Source organism: Elephas maximus, chromosome 25, assembly GCF_024166365.1.
Source record: "Elephas maximus indicus isolate mEleMax1 chromosome 25, mEleMax1 primary haplotype, whole genome shotgun sequence".
Taxonomy (NCBI): Eukaryota; Metazoa; Chordata; class Mammalia; order Proboscidea; family Elephantidae; genus Elephas; species Elephas maximus.
Genome location: NC_064843.1, coordinates 32134702 through 32161853, shown reverse-complemented (window position 1 = coordinate 32161853; position 27152 = coordinate 32134702). Strand labels below are relative to the sequence as shown.

At 52.7% G+C, this 27152-nt stretch overlaps 1 protein-coding gene across 4 annotated transcripts in view; it reads left to right on the top strand.

The window, feature by feature from the left end:
* SRC (SRC proto-oncogene, non-receptor tyrosine kinase) overlaps positions 1-9673 on the top strand; it is a 60392-nt gene extending 50719 nt beyond the window's left edge. For all 4 annotated transcript variants that reach the window (XM_049869171.1, XM_049869169.1, XM_049869170.1 and 1 more), the window contains 6 exons: positions 32-187; positions 4553-4732; positions 5880-5956; positions 6702-6855; positions 7018-7149; positions 7445-9673. In XM_049869171.1, the coding sequence (XP_049725128.1) occupies positions 32-187; positions 4553-4732; positions 5880-5956; positions 6702-6855; positions 7018-7149; positions 7445-7653 (908 nt within the window). In that variant the 3' untranslated portion in view covers positions 7654-9673. The remainder of the gene's footprint in view (positions 1-31; positions 188-4552; positions 4733-5879; positions 5957-6701; positions 6856-7017; positions 7150-7444) is intronic.
* Positions 9674-27152: the final 17479 nt, after the last annotated feature.

Here is a 27152-nt window from a genome sequence, read left to right as displayed (position 1 = left end):
CTTGACTCTACCTCCCTGCCTCCGTCCTCAGAACACGCCGATGGCCTCTGCCACCGCCTCACCACCGTGTGCCCCACGTCCAAGCCGCAGACTCAGGGCCTGGCCAAGGACGCCTGGGAGATCCCCCGGGAGTCGTTGCGGCTGGAGGTCAAGCTGGGCCAGGGCTGCTTCGGGGAGGTGTGGATGGGTAAGGCCTTGCCCCCTGCCTTCCGCCCTCTGAGGAGAGACCACGGCCTGAGCACCAGGCAGATCTCCATCAGGGGCCCCTCAAAGGCCCTTTGGCCCCCCTTCTCCTCCAGAAGCCAGTCACCTCTACTGAGCAACAGGACCCTGTTTCAATGATGGAAATATTCCAGGATGTCTGAACCTAGTTGGGGTGTACCCCTCCCACCAGAGCTTTACTGGGCACTAAGGTGGGTGAGTGGGACTCACTGTTGCCCATGCCTCTGCAGATCCCGGCACTGCTTATCGGTCTAAGCCTGGGCACTGGGAGCGCCCAATCACCTGCTGTATGGTCTGAAGCAGGTGGCTTCACCCTGAGCCTCAGTCTTCTCAACTGTAAAATGGGGCTGGTGATAACAGGACCCACCTGCAGGGTTGTTATGCGAGAACACTGGCCCAGCGTGGGGCCCACACGTTAGCACTTAAGCCGAGGAAGGAGAAGCCAGCTCCCAGAGGGGAATGCTGGGAAGCGTGGGGCCTGGTGTGTTCTGTTAATGATCTCCTGTCTAACCTTGGAGGTGCCCCCTCTTTTAGTGGGAGAGATAACAAAGCCATCTTGGCAAACAAACACCACCCAGCTCTGATAAAACCCAGGCCCCTCTTTTGCTGACTGGTTTCTGCTGACGAAGAGGGATCCCGAGGTCAGGTGGAGGTGTGCGTGACAGCTGGGAGTCTGTGGCTTCAGCGAGGGATCGCGGTTTGCCGTCTTCAAGGTTGTCTTGTCTGAGCCACAGTATTTACTCGATATTGCTGTCTCCACTTTCATCCCTTCAGAGGGCTGGTGGGAAGGAGCAGAGAGGGCCCTGGGGGGAAGGCGTCATGGGGACAAAGACCTGGAGGCTGGAAGTCAGGCCAGGCCAGGGAAGGTGAGGCATGGGCTTTGAGCTGATGAGAGGGGAGAGGGATGAGAAACTAGTGCCTAACCACAGACACTAGGTAGACTTGAGCAAACCCAGATAAATCCACGGCATCAGCCCTTCTGGTGGCTGCAGAACTCATCCCTGGCTGGGGTGTCATTTTGGGGTGATTTCAGATGTCACCCACTTCCTCCCCAGCTTCGCTAGGTGGGCCACAGAGTTGGGCCTGAGCCCAACCCTTGAGTGAGGCCCAGGGATGGGGAGGGCTGGGCCCAGCCGGGACAAGTACCTGGATTAAACACTCTGGTTTAGAACACAGCTTCTTCCAGGGCCCCACAGTTAGATAATAATAACGATAACTGCAGCTATTATTTACCGAGCCCTCACAGCGGGACCTGGCCCAGTGCCTAAAGTCTCATTTAATCCTCAAAAAGCCCAATGGGGTAGGCACTATGTTGTCGTTAGGTGCTGTGGAGTCGGTTCCGACTCATAGCGACCCTACATACGACAGAATGAAACAATCCATTGTCACAGTTGTTGCTGTGTTTGAGCCCGTTGTTGCAGCCACTGTGTCAGTCCATCTTGTTGAGGGTCTTCCTCTTTTTCGCTGACTCTCTACCAAGCATGATGCCCTTCTCCAGGGGCTGGTGCTGCCTGATAACATGTCCAAAGTACGCAAGATGAAGTCTCCCCTTCCTCCCTTCTAAGGAGCATTCTGGCTGTGCTTCTTCCAGGACAAATTTGTTCATTCTTCTGGCAGTCCATGGTATATTTTATATTCTTCATCAACACCATAATTCAAAGGCATCAATTCTTCTTCAGTCTTCCTTATTCATTCTCCAGCTTTTGCATGAATGGCTTGGGTCAGGCACACCTTAGTTCTCAAAGTGACATCTTTGCTTTTTAACACTTTAAAAGAGTTCTTTAGTGCAGATTTGCCCAGTCAGTGCAGTACATGGTTTGATTTCTTGACTGCTGCTTTCATGGGCGTTGATTGTGGATCCAAGTAAAATGAAATCCTTGACAACTTCAAGTTGTCACTATAGCATAGTAGACACTATGTTGTTGTTGTTGTTGTTGTTGTTAGGCGCCATCAAGTCGGTTCTGACTCATAGCGACCCTATGCACAACAGAGCGAAATACTGCCTGGTCCTGCACCATCCTTACAATCTTTGTTATGCTTGAGCTCATTGTTGCAGCCACTGTGTCAATCCACCTCATTGAGGGTCTCCCTCTTTTCCGCTGACCCTGTACTCTGCCAGGCATGATATCTTTCTCCAGAGACTGATCCCTCCTGACAACATGTCCAAAGTATGTAAGATGCAGTCTCACCATCCTTGCCTCTAAGGAGCATTCTGGTCGCACTTCTTCTAAGACGGATTTGTTCGTCCTTTTGGCAGTCCATGGTGTATTCAATAGTCTTTGCCAACATCACAGTTCAAAGGCATCAACTCTTCTTTGGTCTTCCTTATTCATTGTCCAGCTTTCGCATGTATATGATGTGATTGAAAATACCATGGCTTAAGTCAGGTGCACCTTAGTCTTCAGGGTGACATCTTTGCTCTTACAACACTTTGAAGAGATCCTTTGCAGCAGATTTGGCCAATGCAACGCGTCTTTTGATTTCTTGACTGCTGCTTCCATGGGTGTTGATTGTGGATCCAAGTAAAATGAAATCCTTGACAACTTCAATCTTTTCTCTGCTTATCATGATGTTGCTCATTGGTCCAGTTGTGAGGATTTTTGTTTTCTTTATGTGAGGATTTGTTTTCTTTATTTTTGTGTAATCCATACTGAAGGCTGTGGTCTTTGATCTTCATTAGTAAGTGCTTCAAGTCCTCTTCACTTTCAGCAAGCAAGGTTGTGTCATCTGCATAACACTGGTTGTTAATGAGTCTTACTCCAATCCTGATGCCCCGTTCTTCTTCATATAGTCCAGCTTCTCCTATTATCTGTTCAGCATACAGATTAAATAGGTATGGTGAAAGAATACAACCCTGATACATGCCTTTCCTGGCTCTAAACCTGCCGAACAACTGCCTCTTGATCTATGTAAAGGTTCCTCATGAGCACAATTGTTCTGGAATTCCCATTCTTTGCAGTGTTATCCATAGTTTGTTATGATCCACACAGTCAAATGCCTTTGCATAGTCAATAAAACACAGGTAAACATCCTTTTGGTATTCTTTGCTTTCAGCCAGGATCCATCTGACATCAGCAATGATATCCCTGGTTCCACGTCCTCTTCTGAAACCAGCCTGGATTTCTGGCAGTTCCCTGTTGATATACTGCTGCAGTCGTTTTTGAATGATCTTCAGCAAAATTTTGCTTGCGTGTGATATTAATGATATTGTTCTATAATTTCCACATTCAGTTGGATCACCTTTCTTGGGAATAGGCATAAATATGGATCTCTTCCAGTCAGTTGGCCAGGAAGCTGTCTTCCATATTTCTTGGCATAGATGAGTGAGCACCTCCAGCGTTGCATCTGTTTGTTGAAACATCTCAATTGATATTCCATCAATTCCTGGAGCCTTGTTTTTCGCCAATGCCTTCAGAGCAGCCTGGACTTCTTCCTTCAGTACCGTCAGTTCCTGATCATATGCCACCTCTTGAAATGGTTGAATATCGACTAATTCTTTTTGGTATAATGACTCTGTGTGTTCCTTCCATCTTCTTTTGATGCTTCCTGTGTCGTTTAATATTTTCGCCATGGAATCCTTCACTATTGCAACTCGAGGCTTGAATTTTTTCTTCAGTTCTTTCAGCATGAGAAATGCCGAGCGTGTTCTTCCCTTTTGGTTTTCCATCTCCAGCTCTTTGCACATGTCAGTAGGCACTATAGCACCCCCATTTTCCAGATGAGGAAACTGAGGCTTAGAGAGGGGAAATGACTCACCCACAATTTCACTGCTGGCAGGAGGCAGAGGTGGGAGTTAAAATCTTGCTGGTGGGACCTCCAAGCCCTCATACTTAGCTCTATGCCTGAATCTTTGGGGAATCTGGGCTCCAGAATGACCTCTGCTCCCAGAGGTCTCAGCTACCCCTAGGTCAGCTCCTCATCTCCAGCCCCACCAGTACACACTAAAATTTGCCAACTCCTGAGGCACCTTTGATGCTCTGCCAAGAGACCCACTGAGGCCCTAAAATCACCCAGGCAGAAGCCTAGGCTCCCATCTCTCAGACTAGTGTGCAGCTTTTTAGGACATTCTGATACTCATAGTCCTAACAACAGCTACTGTTTCTTGAACATGTGCCAGAGACTCATTGAATCCTTGTGACAGTCCTGTGAGGAGCGTGCTGTGATTATGCCCATTTTACAGATGAAGTCACTGAGGGCCTGGGCCTTGGCTTGGCTGATCACATGGCTAGGGAGGCCAGAGCTAAAATTGGCACCCAGACAGGTTGATTTGGGTTCCTGTGGAATAGGGATGGGGCCTTATCTGAGCCAGCCTATGCCTGTCCTCACACAGGGACCTGGAACGGTACCACCAGGGTGGCCATCAAAACCCTGAAGCCGGGCACCATGTCGCCAGAGGCCTTTCTGCAGGAGGCCCAGGTCATGAAGAAACTGAGGCATGAGAAGCTGGTGCAGCTGTATGCCGTCGTGTCCGAGGAGCCCATCTATATCGTCACTGAGTACATGAGCAAGGGTGAGGCCCGAGTGCCTGGCACAGAGCCGGGGCAGCCCAGAGACAGGCGTTCCCACGACAGGGCCACTGGGGATGGCTTCACTTCCCCCCAGTCTAGAATGTACACCTTTATGGAATGAAACGAAATCAAATTCTCATGTCAGCAGATGGTTAAACCCAGCCAAGGATGGCCTTTTCCGTTTCAGTCCCCACAGTCCATCCCCTTGTCCCCAGTGTGCTGGTTTTCTAAACTTGTTTGCCATTCTGGGGCCAGAAGAGAACTCCCCCAACCTTCCAAACTGGTCACATCCAGGTGGAGTCCCTGGCCAGACCTTTAGTTAATGTTTAAATAGTTAATTACTTTGTAAAATTCCACTTGGTTAAGGTATAATTTGTATGTGGTTTTAAGTGTTCAGTTCAATGAGTTTTATCAGATGAATATTCTGTGCATCCCTTATTGCAATCAAGATGTAGAACATTTTCCATCACCCAAAAAAGTTCCTTTGCACCCCTTTGCAGAAAGTAGCCCCCAGCCCCAGGCAACCACTGATCTGCTTTCTGTCAGTTTAGATTGGATTTGCCTATTCAGAGCTTCATATATGTAATTTTTTACAGCTGCGATTCATGCGTGTTGTTGCGTGTATCAGGAATTTATTCCTTTTTATTGCTGAGTTGTATTCTGTTGAATAGGAGCCCTGGTGGTGCAGTAGTTAAGCTCTCAGCTGCTAACTGAAGAGTTGATGGTTTGAACCCGCCCAGTGACTGCACGGGAGAAAGACCTGGCGATCTGCTTCTGTAAATTTACTGCCAAGAAAACCCTATGGAGGCAGTTCTACTCTGTCTCATGGAGTTGCTCTGAGTTGGAATGGACTTGAAGGCACACAACAACAACAACAACAACAACATTCCACTGTATGGATGTGCCACAGGTTGCTTGTCCATTCACCTGGAGATGGTTGTTTGGGTTGTTTCCCATTCTGCCTGCTCTTTGAGTGACACACACTGAGTGAGAGAGGGACTTTATTCAGAGATGAGTTTACATACAGTCTGTTGTGCTTGTTAAAGGGAGGCCAGTCTGCTTGGGTAGACAGGACCAGCAGTCACTGTTCCTGGCCCAGGGAGGGCAGGGCAGAGTGGGCAGGGGCTGGAGCTGTCTCTCTCTGCCCAGGGAGTTTGCTGGACTTTCTCAAGGGGGAAACGGGCAAGTACCTGCGGCTGCCTCAGCTGGTGGACATGGCTGCTCAGGTGAGCCCACCCCTCCCACTGCCCCACACCCTTGGCTCTCAAGCCCTTATCCTGGCTTAGCCAATTCTTGCCTCCTGAGTGTCCCCTCCAGGAAGCCCACCTTGATGGTCCCCACACTTGCTGATCTCTCTGCATGTACTACTGGGGCCACTTACAGGGGCTACGAGTGGCAGTTCTGGGCAGAGGGAAGAGCCCCCGCCTTCGGAATCAGAAGTTGCTGACTCACTATAGGTTCAGGCTTCATTTCTCTTCCCTGTAAAGGTTATTCAGTCACTCAACAAACACGCATTAGTGCTTGCCGTAGGCAGTGCTGAACAGCCATTTTTCATTTAATCTCTATCACAATCGGGGAGGTAGGGATGGCTATTATTTCCATTTGACAGATGGGAAAACTGCAGCCCAGAGAAGGGACTCAGAGAATGCTCAGAGAGGCGTAGCAGGCAGGACTTGGTACACGTCTGTGCCTGTGGGGCAGCTGGGCTCCCTTTCCATGGCTACCCACCTCCCTGGCTGCGTCTTGCCTTGTACCTGCCCTTTGCCTCTTGCCCTGTGTTCCTTCCACCTGCTTTTTATGCCAACAACATTTATTGTAAACCAACTTCTCTTGCCTGAAGAAGTGTGGGGTGGGTAGGAGTGTGGTTGGCTCTCCATCTCTGGGAATGACCCCAACCCTGGGCATGTGTCCTGTGACCCTGGGAGGGGCATGGGGTGTTCTCTGAGCTAGCTTCTGGGGATTCTCCTGCAGATTGCCTCAGGCATGGCGTATGTGGAGAGGATGAACTACGTCCACCGGGACCTCCGTGCTGCCAACATCCTGGTTGGAGAGAACCTGGTATGCAAAGTGGCTGACTTCGGGCTGGCTCGACTCATAGAAGACAACGAGTACACTGCCCGGCAAGGTGGGCAGGCCTGGGCAGCAGATGCTGTGTGGCTTTGGGCAGGTCACACCCCTTCTCTGTGCCTCAGTCTCCTCCTCTGACTTGAGGAGATGACAATGGTGCGATCTGGCAGAGCAGTCATGACGTTCTGATGAGCCACCCTGACCTTTCTCACTGCTGCAGGTGCCAAATTCCCCATCAAGTGGACGGCTCCAGAAGCTGCCCTGTATGGCCGATTCACCATCAAGTCAGACGTGTGGTCCTTTGGGATCCTGCTGACGGAGCTCACAACGAAGGGACGGGTGCCCTACCCTGGTAAGAGCAGTCCCCGGACCCCATCTTTGGTCTCTGAGCCCCTCTGCCTGGGTGGCCTTGGATAAGCCACACCCCCTTTTGGACCTCAGTTTCCCCACCTGTATAACAAAGAGGTTGAGCATCTGATCTTAGGCTCCCTCTATGGTCAGTGCTCTCAGCCTTGGGGACGGGACTTGCTCTCAGTCACACTGGACCTGTCCTAGATGGGAAGCCCTCTTCTTTGTCCTCCTGTACTTCCCCCCACCTCCACCTTCCTCACCGAAGCCACCCTCCTCATGCCTCCCTCTGCCCCCAGGGATGGTGAACCGAGAGGTTCTGGACCAGGTGGAGCGGGGCTACCGGATGCCTTGCCCACCTGAGTGTCCCGAGTCCCTGCATGACCTCATGTGCCAGTGTTGGCGGAAGGAGCCAGAGGAGCGGCCCACCTTCGAGTACCTGCAGGCCTTCCTGGAGGACTACTTCACGTCCACCGAGCCCCAGTACCAGCCCGGCGAGAACCTATAGGGAGCAGTCCCCAGGGCCAGACTGGCCTCTCGGCTTGGATCCTGGGTGGGCGGCCCCTCACACGGGGTTCTGCCTCCCTCTGCTGCCCCCCACCCATCCTTCCTCCATGAGGCTGAATTGCCAGTGACAAAGCCCCTCCCCCTTTTGTTGCTGGAAGGGCTTGGGAGTCCGGGGCAGCCCTTAAGGCAGGGTTGAGGCTGGCATGGTGACTGTCTCCCAGCTCCTCCTCTGGCTACATGCCTCCTCCCTGCGTTCGCTCCTTGAGCTCTGCCATCTCTGGAGGAGGAATTGGAAGAAGGGCTGGGATGGGACCCCCTTTCCCAGCCTCAGCCTGCTCCACACACTGACTCCTTCTCCAATTCCCACGCCACCCCAGGTCTGTCTCAAGAGCTGGCCAAAGAGCCTTTCCAAAGAGGAGTGATGGGCTCCTAGCCCTCAGCCTGCCCCTCAACCCTGCCCCTACCATCCGTCCCTGAAACATCTGTTGGCAGAGGCCACTGGGTCCAGACCCCTCTGCTGTCTGCTGGCTGGCTGGGCAACCTGAAGCCCAGCTTGACTTGATGGTGGGTGCCGTGGGTACCCCCCCCACAAACCCTGCCCTGCTTAGACCTGAGGGACCCTTAGAGATCATCAAGTTCTTGCCCCCATGGGGAAACTAAGTCCAGAGAGGGGCCGTGACTTGCCCAAGGCCACAGAGCAGTCCAGGCTTGAGGTGGGATCAGAACCTGCTACTCCCCCTGTCTTCCTCAGGAACCGATGAGGTTTGTCCTTGGAAGCTTCTTGGACAAACTGGGGCCTCCCAGGGAATAAAGGGCCTGATGAGGGGTTAGAGATAGCAGAGAGAGGGTGCTGTCACCACTCCTGGCTGCAGATCTCAGCAGGGCCATCATGGGAAGAGACTGGAGGGGGATGAGCTAGGACTGAGGGGTGGAAGCTGCAGGAAGGTATAGGCTTCAATCAGAATGTGGTTGGTTTTGACCTTTGGAGCTAGTCAACCATGAAAGGGAGTGAGCTCTTAGGCTCCAGAGGCAATCAAGCAGAAGTAGAAGACCCAAGAGGCTGGGAGGTCCTGACCTGGCCTTAAGGGGGCCCCAAGTCCCTCCTTTCCCTAGTTTGTCCTGTGGCATTTCAAGGCCTGGACCCTGCTCTTCTCCCCATTGGCCCCTCTGAAATCCCAAGTAGGGAACTGAGTGCCGGGCTGAGGTGAGAGGATAAGGGTGTCCACTGCCATGCACCAGGACCTCCTTGTCATGTGGCCATGGCCTCCACAAGTGCTCAGCTCCTGTCTAGACCCTGTGGCCTGGCATCTCGTAGTGAGTCCAGCCCTAGGACACCAGGAGACTGTGTTTTGGCCATAGCTCTGCTGTTCAGCCTAGAGTATGTGGTGGCCCCTCCCTGGGCCTCAGTGTGCCCAACTGTAAAAGGGGTAGCTGACAGTTTGTGAGCATCTTGCCAAGGGCCCCTGTGTATGTATGTGTGTATGTGTCCACGTGTGTGCCTCCATGTGTGTCCATATTTAACATGTAAAAACACCCCCACTCTGGCCCCCCTGACACGTTGTACATTTCACCCATGACCCCCATCATAGCAATAACATTCTCGCTGCCTGGGTTTCTTGAGCCAGCCAGGCCCTGCCAGCGGGAAAGGAGGCCAAGCAGTGCCTGCCTATGAAATTTCGACTTTTCCTTTCATTCATGTTTATTACCAAGTCTCCCATCCGTTCCAGTCCAATCTGGGCTCGCTCACCCCAGCGTGCTCTCAAAACCCCCTCTGACTGCCCAAGGCCCTTTGTAAAAGGTGTCCTAATACTGTCCTTTTTTTCTTTTTTAAAAAACAAACAGTGTTTTGTAGATTTCAGATGACTATGCAGAGGTCTCGGGGACCCCTGGCTCTGGGCAGGGCCTTGGGGTCCCACATTCCATGGCCCAGGCTTAGGGGGAGGGAGGGACCTAGGACTGTTGTAAATACTTTGCATATTGTCTGATTAAAAACAAACAGACCTCAGTGTTTGGCCAGTGGTTTCTTGAGCAAATGCTGTGTGCTGGTATGTGAGGGGCCAGGACATAAGGACAGGCTGTACGTCCAGGGGCTCTTTGTCCCAGAAGCCGTGGTGGCTGGAGGTTTCAGGCAAGGGGGTGACATGATCAGATTGGTGACAGCAGTGGCAAGGGGCTGTGTGAGCACATCTGTACCTGTGTTTGGTAGTGAGCATAGCCGGCAGAAGGAGGCTCAGGGCTCCCAAAGCATGGGAGATAGATGGTGGAGGGGTTGACACTCTGGGAGACCTGGACAGGGCTACCGGGCCTGTGTGGAGCTGCTGGTGAGTTCATGGGGAGATCTCAAATAATGAGAATAGGGCTGTGTGTGTGTTATTTTTGTTTCCTAGGAGTGTGTGTGTGGGTGGGGGGAGGGCAGGGCAAAAAAATTACTGGACACTGGGGAAAATCCAGAGACCCTTCCCCTTCTCCTCTCCCTCCACTAAAGGACGATCTGGAAAGCTCATTTGCAATGATATGTAGGTAAAGTTGGTGCAGTGATTAAGAGCTCGGCTGCTAGCCAAAAGCTTGGCTGTTCGAATCCACCAGCTGCTCTTTGGAAACCATATGAGGCAGTTCTGTTCTGTCCTATAGAGTCACTGTGAGTTAGAATCGACTTGAAGGCAACAGATTTGGCCACTGCACGGGCGAGGGGATTCCTTGCTCTCAGTGGACCATTTGATTTCTGAACTCGTATTCTCTTTTCTGTCTCTCTCGGTGTGTTTCTCGCTCTTTTTTTCTATCTGTACCTCTCTAGCTTTCTGTCTCTGGCTCAAGAGATTTTCTGCTTCTTTTAATTTCTCTCTGTAGCTCTGTTTCTCATGCCATGTCATTGTGTGCTTTAGATTTTCTGTCTGTTTCTACATGTGTCTCTGTTGTTTGTTTCTGTCTCCTTTTTCCGTGCCTTTCTGCCTCTGTTTCTCTACCCAGTAAAACCCTGTGCCGTCGATCTATCCAATTCTGTATGTATTTCTCTGTTTCTGTCTCAGACTTTCCTCCCCCTGAGTCTCTCCACATCTCTGACCTTCCCTCCCTGTCCCAGCTGCCCCAGCCCTGCCTGCTGCCTCTTTCCCTCTCTCTTCTCTCTGTCCCCACCCCCCTCCCTTGACATGTCCCCCGACCTTAAGGTTTCATCTTCAGTCCTCCCGCCTCAGCTTCCTCTAGCCCTGCCACTGAACCAGCTGCTTCCAGACCACAGGGATCTCAGCCTCTGCTGGGACAACTTCCTCCCCTGCCTTGGTGGTCCAGGCCTGGGCTCAGCATCCCTGGCCCATTGCCTCCCCCGACCCTATGGCCTTCACTCAGCTCATCCCCACCCTCAACCACCTCCCACCACCTATCCTAACAGCCAGCGAGGTGCTCTCCAGCTCAGAACCCTGCTGTGGCTCCCTACCACCCCAGGAAGAGTCCAGGGACCCCTGGGCCCTCTAGAGGCTTCCACGATCCCATCTACCCCTCCAGGTACAAGCCTGCACTCACCAGGCCCTCCCATACCTGTGTCTTTGCCTAGGCTGTTTTCACCACTGGGAATGGCCTTTCTTCTCTCACTGCAACCTCGCAAACTCCTATTGATCCTTAAAAACACAACCGGCTTCTCTTGTTTCAACTCCCACAGTCTGGGCCTCTGTTCAGTTTGTGTTTGCTCCATCCTTGCATATGAAAGAGACAGGCATAGACATGGAGAGAGTGGAGAGGCAGGAGACGCCCACTCACCTGGGCCATTGTCTCCTGGCCCCGCCTACAGACAGCCGCGTCCAGTTTCCGCAGCCCCTTGGCCTTCTCTTTGTGGCTTCAGCTGGTTTTCCTTTTGTTCTATACTCAGTTTTTCTTTTTGAAAAAAGATGTTCCCCCTCCCCCTATGACTTAGAGGATGGGCACGTTTCCAGGAGGGGTGTGTCTGGCCTGTCACCTGCTCTCTGCCTCTAAGCTTCTGCCTCCTTGTCTCTGCGTCTCTCCATCACTGCCCCTCTGTCTTCTGGACCCTCGTTTACCGACTCTCCCTCTGTGCCGCCGGCCTGTCCATTTTTGATTCATTCATACATAAAAGTTTCATCGAAGGTTTACCCTGGGCCCAGCCCTGCTGTGGGCCCGTGTACCTGTGTACACATGCTTACTTGTGTACCTGTGTCGGCCCCTCTGTACCCAGGTCTGTCTGTCTTTCTGTAGCCCCCTCTCTCCCTCCCTTCCTCCATGATTTCACTGACACCTCCGCTCCCAATGCTGCACTTCAGATGTGTGTGGTCTGTGCCATGTCATGTGTTGTGAGCACAGTGTGCGGCTTGCCATGTGTGCTCTGTGCTGTGTATGTTGTGTGCATGGTGTGTGGTGTGCGTGGTATACATGAGTTTTGTGTGTGGTATACATGTGTGTGCATAGTGTGTAGTGTACACAGTGTGGTGTGCACTGTGTGTGTTGTATGTACAGTGTGTGTGCTGTGTGCATGGTGTGTGTACTGTGTGTTGTGTGTATGGTGTGTGTGCTGTGTGCGTGGTGTGTGGTGTATACTATGTGTGTTGTGTGGAGCTTATACAGTATGTGTGGTATGTGGTGTGTACTATGTGTGTTGTGTGGAGGGTGTTCTGTGTATATGGTGTGTGTTGTGTGTACAGTGTGTTGTGTGCACAGTGTGTGGTTGTGTACTGTGCATTGTGTGTATGGTGTGTTCATGGTGTGTGGTGTGTACTGTGTTGTGTGGAGGGTGCGTGGTGTATGCGGTGTGTGCTGTGTGTTGTGTGTGCGGTGTGTGTAGTATGTGTGTTGTGTAGAGGGCGTGTGGTGTGTGTGGTATGTTTGTATACGTTGTATGTTAAAAATTATATTTTACAACTGCATTGGTATAAAGATGAATGTTAACATATATTAACACAGTTTCTTTGAGCTAAAAGTTCTTTTTTTTTTTTCCTCTCATTTTAGAAGACATTAAAACATTTTTGTGGGCCCCTAAAAGGGCTGCGGGCCGCAGATGTGCCGAACGCCTCCTCTGCCAGGCCTGGCAGCTGTGTGTCCTCTGCACCTTCTGCCCTCTCTGTGCCTTCCTCTCATTCTGCTCCTGCACGTGCCCTTGACTTCACTGTGAGTGAGACGACGTGTGTGTGTGTGTGTGTGTGTGTGTGTGTGTGTGGCATCCCCCCTCTCCATCTCTGTCTCTCTGTCCGTCTATCTCGCATCCTAGCAGGTTTGTCCCTGTCTCTGGGATCCCTCTCGTTCATTCATTCATTCATTCCCCCAGCAAACACCAGTGGCCTTTGTGTCCGTGTCTGCCAGGGAGCTGGCTTCTTGTCTGCTGTCTGAGCCTCCTGCCCTCCCCAGTTGGCAGGCTTGTTGAGGTTCCAGTGTCGCTGTCCTCCCTGCAGCCCCCTCCCCTGCCTGCCTGCTCTGCAGCTCCAGCTTTAGGGGTCACTGCCATTGGCTGGGGGTTTTGTTTCCTTTCATTCCCTGGGCTCTTGCTAACACACTCAGTGTGGAGCAGCTGCTGCCACCTGGCTGTGTGTGTGTGTGTGTGTGTGTGTGTGTGTGTGTGTGTGTGACACAGAGAGACACAGAGGGCAGTCCCCACCTACCCGCCGGTCCACCTGTCCTGTCTCAAAGGTGATTGCCTGGTCTTGCATGTGTGACATTTATATATACAGAGAGAGGCAGTGTGTGTGTGTACATGCGTGTGTGTGTATCTGAAACACACACACACAAAGGTCCCAGGCTTGGCCCCCTCTCTGCTGGGTTCTAGGCTTTTGTGCTCATTCTGTGAGCCACTCTCATTTGTCTTTCCATTCAATCAATACCTCTTGGACATCTACTGTGGGCTGGGCTGTGTGTGTATGTGTATGTGTGTGTCCCCCTTTCTCCCTCCCACCCACCTGTCTCTAAGGCATCCCTCCTGCCCACCTGTCCTCTCCTTGTCCCTAAGGCGATGCCCTGGCTCTGTGTGTGCAGCATTTGTGTATACAGAGGGAGATGGTATGTGTGTGTGTGTGTACGCACCGGGTGCTTCACTCTCCCACTGCCTGCTTCAGCTCCCACTGCCCTCCCCCGCGCCTCCATCGTGATTATTCCAGATGTGCCTTCCCCTGTCTTCCTATCTCCCCCTGCCTCTCTCCCTCCCTCCTTCCCTTTCCCTTCCCTCCGCTTTCACCCCTGCTTTCTCCTTTCCGGCTAAACTAATCCTGGCTTTCAGGCAGACGTTCAAGCCTTCATTCCCTAGTTCATTTGTTCGCTCCTTTACCAAATTTCCACGAGCACCTGCTGTATACCTGACCCTGGCTTGGGGGCTTGGGATTCAGCAGTGAAGAAAATCAGCCTAGGCGTGGGGCCTGGCCCTGGAAGAGTCACTCAGTGTCTGGGAGCCATGAACAGAACAGACGCAGAAAGGTCCAAGTTTCAGGAGCCTAGACAGGGCTCCTGAGCTTGTTCAGGGCCCAGGGAGGGCTGCTGTGAGGAGGGGAGACTGAACTGAGGCCCAAGTAGCAGTAAATAGGTGGAGCAGGGTGGTGAAGGGGAAGAACACCCTGGGAAGAAGACCAGCACTTGCAAAAGTCAGGGGTGGGAGTGGATAGGGGATGGCTGTGGGGCGGGAAGTCAGCCCAGGACAGGGCAGGACTGGCATCCAATCCTGCATCCTCTCTTTTCTCTGCCTCACCTGTCTACCCTTTTCTGGGGGATGTGATTGTGTGGTTGTATGGTTGTTCTCTGTGTGTGTGTGGTGTGTGATATATATGTGGCACATGGGTAGCATGTGTATAAAGTGGTATGTGCTGTGGTGTATAGGCGTGATGTGTGTATGTATGTATGTAGTGTGTGACATAACGTGTGGGACGTGTGATGTGTGTGTGGTGTGTATGTGTGATGCAGCAAGTGTGTGATGTATGTGGTATATGTGTGGTGTGTGTAGCAGGGTGCTTGTGTGGGGGGCACATGTGGGGCGTGACGTGTGTGGAACATCTGGGGTATGTACAGTGTGGTTTGTGTGTGGTGTGTGTGGGGTGCGTGTGGCCTGTGTGGTGGGAAACATGTGGTCTGTGAGTGTGGGGGATGTGATTGTGTGTGTGTGAAAGGGACAGACAGACAGACACAGATAACAAGAGAGGGTGAGAGAGGTGCCCAGGAGGTTCCCTGTTTTCTGTGTTTATCTTCCATTTCTCTTCCCTCTTCTGTCTGGGACTTTATTGAAATTTTGTCTTTTCTCTGAGCTTCCTTTGTGTGTGTTACATGGTTGTTTTGTGTGTGTGGTGTGTGATCTGTGTGTGGCACATGGGTAGCATGTGTATAACATGGTATGTGCTGTAGCGTATAGGTGTATCATGTGTGTATGTATGTAGTGTGTTTGGCATAGCGTGTGTGGCACGTGTGGTATGTATGTGGTGTGTGTGATGTGGCAGGTGTGTGACATGTGTGGTATATGTGTGGCATGTGTAGGAGGGTGTGTGTGGTATGTGGGGAACACGTGAGGGGCATGGCATGTGTGTGGAACATCTGTGGTATGTATGGTGTGGTTTGTGTGTGGGGTGTGTGGCCTGTGTGGTGAGAAACGTGTGGTGTGTGATGTGTGGGGCATGTGTGAAAAATGTGTGTATGGAGTGGCTTGTGTGTGGTGTGTATGTGTGTGTGTGTGTGTGTGTGTGTGTGTGTGTGGCGTGTGGTCTCTGCTCCCGCTTTGCGGTCTCCCTTGCTGTTGCCTGGATCCAGTACAGCTGTGCTGAGGGTTCCTCCCCTCCATTCAGGCATCTCCTTTCCTTCCTTCATTCATTTGCTTGTTCTTTCATAAAATCCTAATTGAGCCATTCTTTCTTAAGAGGCAGCCCAGGGTGGCGTGGGTGCGTCTCTCCTCTCTTGGGCTCTGTTGCTGCTTCAATGGATCCGTCGATCTTCCCCATCCTATTCATTCCGGCTCCATCTGGGTTTTCTCTTTCCAAAGCCCTCGGGGATTCTCTTTTGCTTGGTTTTAGACTTCTGTGTTCCTCTTGCGTTTGTGCCTGTCTGTCTGTCTGTCTGTCTGTCAGTCACTTCTCTTGCTCTATGTCTCTCTCACTGTCTGTCTTTCTCCTTTTGTGTCTCTCTGTTTTCCTAGCTTTCTTTGTTTCGGTGTCTATTTTTCTGTCTTTTCGTTTCTGTTTCTGTCTCTGGTCTCTCTTTGTGTTTTTCTGCTTCTCTCACTTTCTGTCTCTCAGTTTTAGCCTACCTCTCTGTTACCCATTCAGGCATTAACTTGTTTCTTTTGCTAAGACGTGACTGCATAGCTGTGTGTGTGTGTGTGTGTGTGTGTGTGTGTGCCCCACAACTGTCTTTTGCTCACTCATTCCAACTGGCTTAGCCACTACACCAAGGACCAGCCCCCCATTCATTTATTAACCCTCTCAAACACTTGTCTGGGCCTCTCAGGCCTGTGCGTGTATCTGGGTGGCCGAGCGGGGCTCTGGCTCTCATCTGTCCCCCAGGCTTCCTGCCCTCCCCGTCTCTGTCGGGGGGAGGTCTCTAGCGTGGGCAGCCGGCACCTCTGCTTGCTCCAGCTTTGGGGGTCACTGCCATCAGCTAGGGGTTTTGTTTCCTTTCATTCTCCTGGATCTTGCTAAAACACTTAGTGTGGAGCAGCTGCTCCTGCTAGCAATGTATGTGTGTGTGTGCATGTGTGTGTGTGTGTGTGAGAGAGAGAAAGAGAGAGAGAGAGAGACAGCGCAGCCCCTTGCCCAGGCCCCTCTCTGAGGGGTTCTTGGCTTTTGTGTTCATTCTGTGAGTCACTGGCATTTGTCCCTCCATTCAGTCAACACCCTTTGAGTCTCTCCCATGTGCTGGGATCTATGTGTGTGCGTGGGTATGTGTATGTATATGTGTGTGCACATGAGTGTATGTGTGTGAGACTCTCTGCCTCTCCCTCCTTCCCACCTGCTCTCTCCCTGTCTCTAAAGCAGCTCTGAAACCTGCCCTGGCTCTCTGCAGGCAGCCTTCACAGAGAGGTGTGTGTATACAAGAGCCAGGGTATGTGACAAGCTGTCTGTCAGTGTGTCATTCCTGACACTTTACCTAATGCTTTGCTCCCATGCTGGGGTAATTTGCCTTGTATTTCTTTCGGTCAACATGCGCCGAGTGCCTCCCACGCGTGTGGGTGTGCTCTCTGCTCTCCTCCTTCACAATGCACGGCTCCATCTTGATTTTTCCAGCCCTGCTCTGTCTCTCCCCACTTCCCCAAAGTCTCTTTCTTTCCTTCCACAGCTGTCTCCGCGCTCTGTCCATTGTTTGCTCTTGCTCTGCTGTGGAGCATATGGTGATCTGTCTGTCTGAGAATCATTTCTGAGTCTTTTACAGCCCCCCTTTCCTGGGTCAACTGTTGCCCTTCTGCCTGCTCCTTCTGGGCCTTCTCAGTGTCACTCTCAGCCTCTGTTCCCACCCCCCCACCCCCCACCCCGCCCGCCCTGCCCGACCTCCTGCACTGTTGTAAGCTCTAGACCCGCGCATGCAGCTGCCTCCCCGGGCCCCTCACCAGCCCTCCTCACCAGCCCTCGGGGGCCCCTTAGCCCCTCCACCCCTCACAGCCCACCCTAGACTCAGCACCTCCTGCCCCCTCCCCCATGGTTGCCTGCCTCTGCCTGCCTCGCTCCCATCTCTCCAGGTTACCCTGATGTGGCCATTTCACACTCCAGTGCATGCCTGCTCCAGGACCCTTCCCTGGACCCCTCTAGGGAAAGGGGCCAGTGTTGGTGATTTCCTTCCTGCCCTGTGGACTTCTCCTCCAGATTCAGGTCTCCCAGGGGTTGCTCTCCCCTTCTGTGGGAGGGTCTAGGAGTCTGTCTTTCTCTCTTGGATGCATTGCTTTTATATTTCCTTTTTCTAGAGGCTCTGTCCCCAGACTTGTTCTTACCTGGGCATCATTTGCAGATGTGTGTTTGTGTGTGTGTGTAGGTGTGTGTGTGTGTGCGTTTCTGTCTCCCTGTCCAACACATACATCTTTCCTTCCTTCTCTCTTTTATCCTCTTTCTCTCATTAAAAAAAAATGGCGCTATACCTTACCGACCACAAAGTGCACAGATCTTCGGTGAAAATCTCAGCGAATTTGATGTGTCTCCACCTGTGGATCCACCACCCAGAGCAAGAAACACACCATTTCCCGTCCCCTAGCTGGCTCCCTCCATGCCTCCCACTCACGACCACCCCGGAAAAAAAAAGGGAACCGCTATTTGGACCCTATCACTGTTTTCTTTCATTGTTTTAGATCCAAAACTCGCTCGGGGTCTTGTTCTCACTGTGTGTGTGTGTGTGTGTGTGTGCGCGTGTGCGTGTGTGTGTGTGTGTGTGTGTGAGACTTTCTGTCTGCCTGACTTAGAACTTTATCAGGCAGCCACTGCCTCATTCAAGGAGGCTTTGCCTTTGTCCCTTCATTCCATCAACCATTATTGAAGACCTCCTAGGAGCGGGAGCCCTGCCGCGCTTGCTCCCCCCGCCTCTCTCCCTCCTCTCTCCCGCGCTCTCTGGGCTGAGTCTCCAAGTCATTATTGAATTCTGCTTCTATTCCGTGCGTCACTGCTGGAGTGAGTGTGTGTGAGTGGATGTGTGTGTGTCTTGCTTGCCCACCACCTCCCCCTCGCTCTCTGCTTCCTCCCACCTCTGCTTCTCTTTTCCTCTCCAGTCCTGGGGGCTCCATCTAGATTTTTCCAGGTGAGCCTGGCTCATTCTTTGTCTCTCCCTCTCCCCCTTTCTTCTCTCGCTGTCTCTGGTTCCTCTCTATGCTGCCTCCGGGGTGGCCGAGGGCTAGTTTTCATTCTGAGTGTGTGCTGGCCTGTTCCCTGTGCCCTCTCCTCCCCCTGCCCCTCACATCTCTCCTCTCCCTTGGCAAACTCACTCTGCTCTTCAGAAACCAGACTTCAGGCTTGAGCTGGGATCTTGTGGCTGAGCCCCAGGCCCATCCACCCACTGGGGCCTATCTCTCCCATTGCAAAGCGCCCCTCAACTGCCACACTTAGGTTAGGGCTGGCTTTGCACCCCCTCCTCTCACCCCTGTCCTGTTGCATGTTGTCCTTGGCCCCTCCGAATGGCTCTCGCCATGGGCTCTCCCACCACCCCACAGACACAGCCCGTTGTCATCTTCTCCAACTTCTCCAGCATCTGACTCTGCAAACCCCTCCTTAGCAGACAGGGTCATTCCCTCAGCCTTGGTGACACCACATCTCCTGAGACTCCCCTGCTTTCTGCCGGCTCCTTTTCCGTGCCTCATCCTTCAAATGGGGGTGTTGGTCCCCTACCGTCCTTTTCCTTCCCATCATGTCTGGTGACCTCACCCCCTGGGTCTCACCTCCCATTGTGTGGACTACCCCGGCCTCCATCCCTGAGTTCCAGACCTTCCCGTACCCCAGCCTCCCAGACTTCCATAGGTGTCTCACGTCGAAAATCACCCCCCCCTTCAAAGCCATGAGGGCGGGCGTCCTGTGTCACAATGCCCCACTGCCCGAGCAGCATCCAGGGCAGATGCCAGGCTCGTCCCCACTCCTTCTTCCCCTCCACACTCTCCACATACTCCCCCAAATATCCCTCCCCGACCCAATCTCTCCATCTCAGCCTTGCCTGTGCTGGCTGTCCGGCCCCATCTCCCTTGCTCTGGCCTCCCACACCAGGCAAATTTGGCCGTGATTTGGTCAACACACGCTCACTGAAGATCACCTGTGCAGGGCAGGCCTTGGGACCACAGAGGCACACCATGCCCCTAGTCTGGTGGGAAGACCCCGAGTTGGGCTGGCCGGCCACTCAGGGTGCAGGCATGTGTTCTCACATACTGCTCCTCATCTTCATCTTCTGTCAGCCTCCCTTTCCTTTCCTTTTGTCCTCATGTGTGTCCCCACCCATCTCTCTCCATCGCCAGTGTGTATGTTTCCAACTCTCAGAGTGAGGATCTGCGCATCTCTGTCCATGTCCGATGGCCTGTAGGTGTGTCCGTCTGTCAGCGTATTCGTGTGTGTGTCTGCTTTCTCTGTCTGCCTCCATGTCGATAGCTGTGTCTGTCTCTTTTCCTGTCAGAGGCTGTGTGTTTCTCTTTGTGTCAGTGTGTTCGTGTGTGTGTATCTGACAGTCTCAGTGCTCTGACCTGGGGTTCTGACTGCATCTGCCCGTGTGACTCTGTGAATGTCAGTATCTGCTCGTCTCTGTTTGTGTCTTGCTCTGTGGAAGGTGTCTGTCTATAAGTCTCTCTGTGTGTCTGTCTGTCTAGTTGTGTGTCTGTGTGTGTCTGCTCATCAGTCCTGTCTGTGTGTGGAGGTCTCTCAGTGTTTTTTCAGGGGGTCCTGCCTGACTGTGCCTAGGTGTGTATGTGTAAGAGGATCTCTGTGTCTCTGGCTGTGTTTCCCTGAGTACAGGGGTCTGTCTGGGTGATTCTGTCCGTGTGTCCTTCCTTCTTTCTCTGAGGTTTTGAAGGGGTCACAGGCTCCCTGTCTGGCCAGCTGGCCTTTGTCATTCCCACCGCCTGGCTGTCTGGTGCACATCTTTCCCTCCCCTTCGTCTTCCTTCTCTTCGTCCCCCTCCTGGGGGCTTTGTTGGGGTCTGCACATCACCCCTGCCCGGCGGCCTCGCAAGCCTGCGAGCAGGCAGCATGCGTCACACCTCACACAGAGTGAGGATGAGACAGCTCTCCTGCGTAGGCCTGGTGGGTGTGTGCGTGCGTCATCGGAGCCCCTGGTAGTACGGGGGTCTCGCCTCACCGCTCCTGCTCTCCTTGACCCCCTCCCTCTCTCCCTCTGGGTCTTTCTCTAGCCTTCTTCTCCTTCCTTCGTGCGTCAGGCCTGTATCTCTGTGTGTGTCTGTCAAGATCTCCTCACTCTTGCCTCTCCTGCTGCCTTTCTGCTGCCGAGTGTGTTTGTTGGGGGAACTTCAGGGTGTATTCGAGTCTTCCTTTGGTGGTTCTATCAACAAATCCTGCAAAGGGAGAGGGTAGAGCTGGGCAGGGCTGGGATGGGCCTGACATGCCTTTTGTTTTTCGTCTTTTCCTGGTCCTTCCAAGTCCATTTCCCTCCAGGGGTGCCCCATTGCAGAATCAAATCCAAAGCATGCACCACGACCTACGAGGAACCCAGCATTCTGCTCCTGCCCGCTCCTCATCTCCAGTTTACTCCAGTCACACTGCCCTTACTGTTCCTTAGGCCAACATGCTATTCCCACCTCAGTGCCTTTGCACTTGCTGTTCCTTCTGCCTGGAGGACCCTATCCCTGAGGTCCGCACGCTCACTCGCTCACCTTCTCCAGGACTTCGCTCCAATGGCCCTCTTCAGAGAGGCCCTCCCTGGCCACTCTGTCTAAAACAGCATCCTCTGTTGCTCTCTTCGTCCTTACCCTCATTTGTTGGTCATCATAGCATGGATCACTCCCTGCTGTCACCATATATGTTGAGTTACTGTTTTTTTCTCAGAGGGCAGGGGCTGTGTCTGTCTTGTTCAGTGCCGTGCCCCCAGCTCCTAGAACAGTCTGGCATATAGTAGATGCTCAGTGCATGCTCAGTGACTGACTGTAGGAACAATCTAATTTCTGAGCCCTGGCTGGCCAGGAAACCCAGCATCCGATGCCAGGACACCAGGACGGGCCTCCTCTTGTCCACCCAGTCCCCGCGGAGGCCACCCCTAGCTTCATCCTCGCCTTCCCCATCTGCCCACCCCTGTGGCTGACTGGTCGCCGATTCCTGAGGTCTCAGCCACCAAAACCTCACCTGAAGCACTCCTTCCACCCCAGCAACTGCTGCCCATACCTTACCGGCCCCCACTCAGATGGCTTGGACCTCTGCCTCCTCCCTTAACAGCTTCCTGAGGCTCTGTCTTAGATATCTAGTGCCGCTATAACAGAAATACCACAAGTGGATGGCTTTAACAAACTGAAATTTATTCTCTCACAGTCTAGGAGGCTAGAAGTCTGAATTTAGGGCGCCAGCTGCAGGGGAAGGCTCTCTTTCTCTGTCGGCTTTGGGGGAAGGTCCTTGTCATCAATTTTCCCCTGGGTCTAAGAGTTTCTCAGTGCAGGGGCCCTGGGTCCAAATGACACGCTCCACTCCCAGTTCTTCTTTCTTGGTGCTGGGAGATCCCTGTCTCTCTGCTTGCTTCTGTCTCCTTTTATGTCTTGTAAGATAAAAGGTGATGCAGGCCACACCCCAGGGAAACTCCCCTTACATCAGCTCAGGGCTGTGAACTGAGTACGGGTGTGGTATCCCACCCTTATCCTCTTTAGCATAATATAATCTTACTTCATTAACCACAGGCACATAGGGTGATTACATCAGATCACAAAATGGAGAACAACCATACAATACTGGGAATCGAATCATGGCCTAGCCAAGTTGACACATATTCTGGGGGACACAATTCAATCCATGACAGGCTCCCACTTCTGGGAAATGTCCAAGGCCCCTCCACACCAGGCCTTGTCTGCCCTGCCTACCTCAGCTCCTGTTGCTTTCAAGCCCCCACCCCGAAACTGGCCATCCCCCGCTCAGTTGCCTCCCCACTCCAGGTGCTTTCATGCCTCTATACCTTTGCACATGTGGCCCCTCTGCCAGGAAGCCCCTTTCTTCCCGGGTCTGCTTGGTGCGCTCCTATGCAATCTTTGTGTCTCCAAATGTCCCCCTCCCCCCCGATAGAGTTGGGCTCTTTTCTCTGGCCCCATCTTCCCGGGGCCTGCGCTGGACCCTGGACTCCCCAGTCTGCTTCTTTCACCCTCTCCTGAGCTGCCTACTGTGACCACTTCTGCATTCCCACTGCCCACCCTCTTTCCCAGCCTCCCCTCCTGCTGCCCCTGGTACCCCCAGAACCAGTCCTTTCTCTCTCTCTCTCTCTCTTTCTCACACACACACACACATCTGACCCTGTCCTGTGCTGCTTCAGTCCCTCCCCTGGCCTCCCGCCCCCCTGGGGCACAGCCTAGGTCTCAGCCCCCTAGACAAACCCTGTCACCTCTCACCTCCATCACCTCTCAAGCCTTGTTCTTCCTCCATCACCCACAAACCAGCCATCCAGATTGCCCACCATTCAGATTCCTCCCCTTGCATTCTTACCCCTCCGGACCTTTGCACATGCTATTTCCAATGCCTGAAGTGCCCTTTCCTGACCTGCCCTCCATGCTGGGGCATCCAGCTCCAGGCCTCCTTCTTCTGGATTGTTTCCTGACCACCCCCTCCCACTCTCAAGTCTGTTAGGTATTTCTCCCCCTGGGCCAGGAAGGGCTTCCAGAATAGCTCCTGCCCCACTGTGTGCTGATGGCATCCATCTGTCAGCCCAGAGCCCTCTTTGGGGGCTGGCCATGAATGGCTCAGCTCTGGGACCAGGCAGGTGTGGAGAGGGACTTGTGGGTGATGAAGGGAGGGGAAGAAAGAAGGAGGGAGTGAGGCCGGGCCCAGCATGCCCTGGCCCCTCGGCCACCTCCTCTCCCTCAGCCTGGCTTTTCCTCTTCTGAGGAGCCCGTTTTTTCTCACCCGGTGTGAGTGTGTCTGTTTTTCTGTCTGGTTATCTTTCATGCCTTCTTCTCCGGGCACTGGGTGTGGGAGCACCAAACACTTTATGATGTATATGCGTGTGTATCACTGTGCCTCACAAGGCGTCTTCTGTCTCTGTCTGCCTGTCTGTCCATCTGGCTGTTTTATCACACTGTACCTCTTGCTTTCTCCCTCTCCAGCCCTGGGGGTCATTGTCATTCTCTGAGCGTGTGGAGAGACAGAGAGAGAGAGACGGAGCAGCCCCCTGCCTGGCCCCTTCTCTGCGGGGTTCTCGCTGTTGTGCTCATTCTGTGAGTCACCGGCATTCATCTCTTCATTCAATCAACACCCCTCCAGTCTCTCCTGTGTGAGTCACCGGCATTCATCTCTTCATTCAATCAACACCCCTTGAGTCTCTCCCGTGTGCTGGGCTCTGTGTGTGTGTGTGTGTGTGACTTTCTGCTTCTTCCCCCTCCTTGCAGCCCATTCTCTCTCTGTCTCTAAGGCATTACTGAAATCTGCCCTGGCTTTGTGCGTCAGAGGTGTGTGTGTTTGTGTGTGTGCCTCCCACCAGCACCCCCTCCCCGCTAGCTCCTAGCTCCTGCTTCTATTCCTTCTTGAGGTCTTTGTATCTGACTCTCTTCAGCTCTCAGCTTCTCTCCATGCATGACTCTCGTGGTCTGTCTCTGACTCTCTGGGTCTCTCTTCTCTATCTCTCTTTGTCTCTATCTCTCCTTCTCTCTTCTTCCATCACTGACTCTTCTTTTTCCATCTCTCTACCCATCACCATTTCCATCTCTCTTTCTCTCTGCTCCCCCCACTGACTCTCTCCCTCTTTCTCCTTCTCTCTCCTTCCTTGATTTTTCCACATGTGCCCATGTCTCACTCTCTGTCTCGTGCCATGTATGTCTCTGGCTCCCTCCTCCTCTCTCAGGCTGTCTTCTCCCTGTTCCTGCCTGGCCTCCTCTGTGTGTGTGTGTGTGTGTGTGTGTGTGTATCCCTACAAATGCCCCTAACCTGCCGGGGCTCCCATGGGGGCCGTGCCATGGGGTCTTGTCTTCCCACTGGTACTCCCAACCCAGGTGTGTCTTCACCCCCTCCTGAGGGATACCACACCCTCAAACTCACCCTCTCCTCCTGAGAACTAGTCCCAGGGCCCTTGAATTGGGGGTCCCCATTATCCCCCCAATTGCCTGGGCCAAGCCTCCCCCAGTAGACAGACCATCATGAGGATGGTGGGACTGTGTTCTAAGACCTCTCAGGCCACTCATCCCTCCCTCTTAGTGGCCAACACCCTGGTCAGCCCACTCCCATCTCTCCCCTGGGAGGACTCTGTCGGCTTCCTCTGGGTCTTCGTGCTTCTGCTCCATCAGGGATCAGGAACAATCCCCCCAAACCTAAACCCATCAACTTCCCAATGTTTTAACACAGCATTCTGGACCCTCATGCTCCGGCCTGGCCTGTCCCTTCAGACTCCCCTCCCCTTTCTTCTGCCATCATGAACTCTGGTCCTCCAAGCCATTGTCAAGCCCTGCCCTCTGCCTGGTGAGTGGGCCCACTGTCCCTGCCTCCCCACCTCCTCATCTGTTTGGCAAACTCCTCTTCCTCCTCCAGGCCCTGCATTGGGGTCTCAGGCTCTGGAACACTCCTCTGGGTGACCCCTCCTCTGCCTGAGCTTCTGGGTCAGCCCAGACTTCCCACCCTAGATTGTGGTAGGCAGTGGGGGACCAGGCTAAAGCTCCAACCTAACCCCAGAAGCCTGTACACAGCAGGTGATTAATAAGTGTACCCTAGGCTTCTTCTGGAGTTAGGTCTCCCTGTGTGAGTCTGTGTATGTTTGGGGGTCCGGGGCCCGAGTCAGCTTGTCTGTCCTGGCCGACCTTCTCCCCTCTCTTTGCTCACAGCTCCCATGCTCTGTGGTTCACCAAGTATCCCCTCTGCTGCACTTCTGGCGTGTGTGGCGTGTGTGTGTGTGTGCGCGCGCACACGCGTGTGCCCCTGCCTGGCTCTTATTGTTTATTCTGTAGCTCCATCTTCATTTATTCTCTGTGCTGTTTTTCTTCGCTTCTCTTCTTTTTTCCTTCAAAGCACATTTTTTCCCAGTTCCAGAAGTAATGCATCCATAGTCACGATGGAACGTTTAGAAAATACAGAGAAAACAATAGTCAGTCCCATTTCTCGAGAGGAGAGGCTGTGAAGAGTGGACTGGGGAGTGGGCCCTAGGCTGGCCTGTCAGCCTAGACACCCCCTCACACATGTGCACATGCATCTCTGTCCCTCAGTGTTGGTGTCTCTCTCTGATCTGCACTCTCTGTCTCTCTCAGCCAACCCCTCTGTCTCCCACGCTCTCTGTCTTCATGGGTTCTGCTTCCACTCTGAGGGTCCCACCCACATTCACCTTCGCTCATTCATAAAACCCATCCTGAAGACACAGGGCCGGGGAGTGTTTGTGGAAGAGTGTGTCTCCCGCGCCAGCCTCAGGTCTCACTGAGATTTGTCCCCACTCTGCAATCACTCCTGTGTCCATGTGTCTGACACCCATCTGCCTGTCTGTCTGCCTGTCTCTCTGCCGCCTCCTCCTCCCACCTCCCTCTCTCTGCGACCTGTTGGAATTGCCATCTTGCCCCTCACGTCACGCATGCGCGTGTGTGCCTCCACGCACACCTGCCTGCATGCGTGTATGTGTGTGTGTGTCCCTCCACATGCACCCACCTCTGTTTGTATCCCTTTACACACGTCCACCTATGTGTGTGTTTGTCCCTCTGTATGTGCCTGCCCGTGTGTGTGTGTGTGTGTTTGTGTGTGTGTGTCCCTCCACACATGCTGCCTTCCTTACTTCCTTTCTGTGGTTTCCTCACAGCTTGCTCTCCCATCATCGTCTCCGTGGGTCAGTCCCATTCATAAGTCCTTTTGCTTGTTCAAAAAATAGGACACAATTTTTTTCTAAATTGTCTGGCATGAACACAGATTGTTTTATTACCTTTGTAATAAGAAAAACCCATTAAAGTTACAACCAACACCATCACAAGAATAATGGGAGTGTTGGAACCAGTTGCTAGCATTCACACTGAACCACACCCCACACTAGATCAGTGTGTCTACCTGTCTGTGCACCCATCTCCAGGCCCCCCGTCTGCCTCTGTCCTCTTCGCCACCCTCTTTCTTCTTCAGAGATTTCTGGAACTTCATTCTCGTTTCTGATGCTACAAGCCTAAGGAATGGGACTGTGTGTGTGTGTGTGTGTGTGTGTGTGTGTGTGTGTGTGTGAGCATATGAGTATTGTGTGAGCATGGATGTGTGCATGTGAGTTTGTGTGAGTATGTGAATATGTGTGAGCTTGTGTGTAAGGGTGTGAGTGTGTGTGAGCATGGGTGTGTGAGTATGTGGATATGTGTGAGCTTGTGTGTGAGTGTGTGTATATGTCCTTGTGTGTAAGCATCCGCATACGCTCACTCGCCTCTCCACAGCCTTCCAGGGTTTGTTCCCCTCTGTGGACATTTTCTTTCTCTTAGAATTGACATTTATTATTTTCCTCTGGCTCCAGAAATAATAAGTCTTCGTGCTAGAAGTGTTCATGCTAGGTGGAAAAATACAAAAAAGAACGTGCAGAAGAATATGAAATAAAAATTCCTGTGATCCCACCTCCCAGAGAGAAATGAATCACTGTTAACATTTTGGGTCTTTCAAAATCTTTTCCTTGTATGCGTGGACTTTTCCTCTCTGTGTGTGTCTCTCTGCAGATTCTATTCACTCTATCCTCACTTACTCATTCCTTCAAAAGCATTTGTGGGTCCCATTTGGGACCCTCCTGTGAGTCTTTGTCTGAATGTCCAGGAAGGTTTGTCTGTCTGTCTAACAGTCTCTTATTTCTCCCTTCTTCCTTCCTTTTCTCTGGGGCTTTATCAGACTTTCATGGTGTGAGTGTGTGTGTGTGTGTGTGTGTGTGTGTGAGAGAGAGAGAGAGAAAGAGGGAGAGAGAGACACACACACAGAGACAGAGACAGAGAGACAGAGAGACAGAAGCAGAAACAGACAGAAGGTAA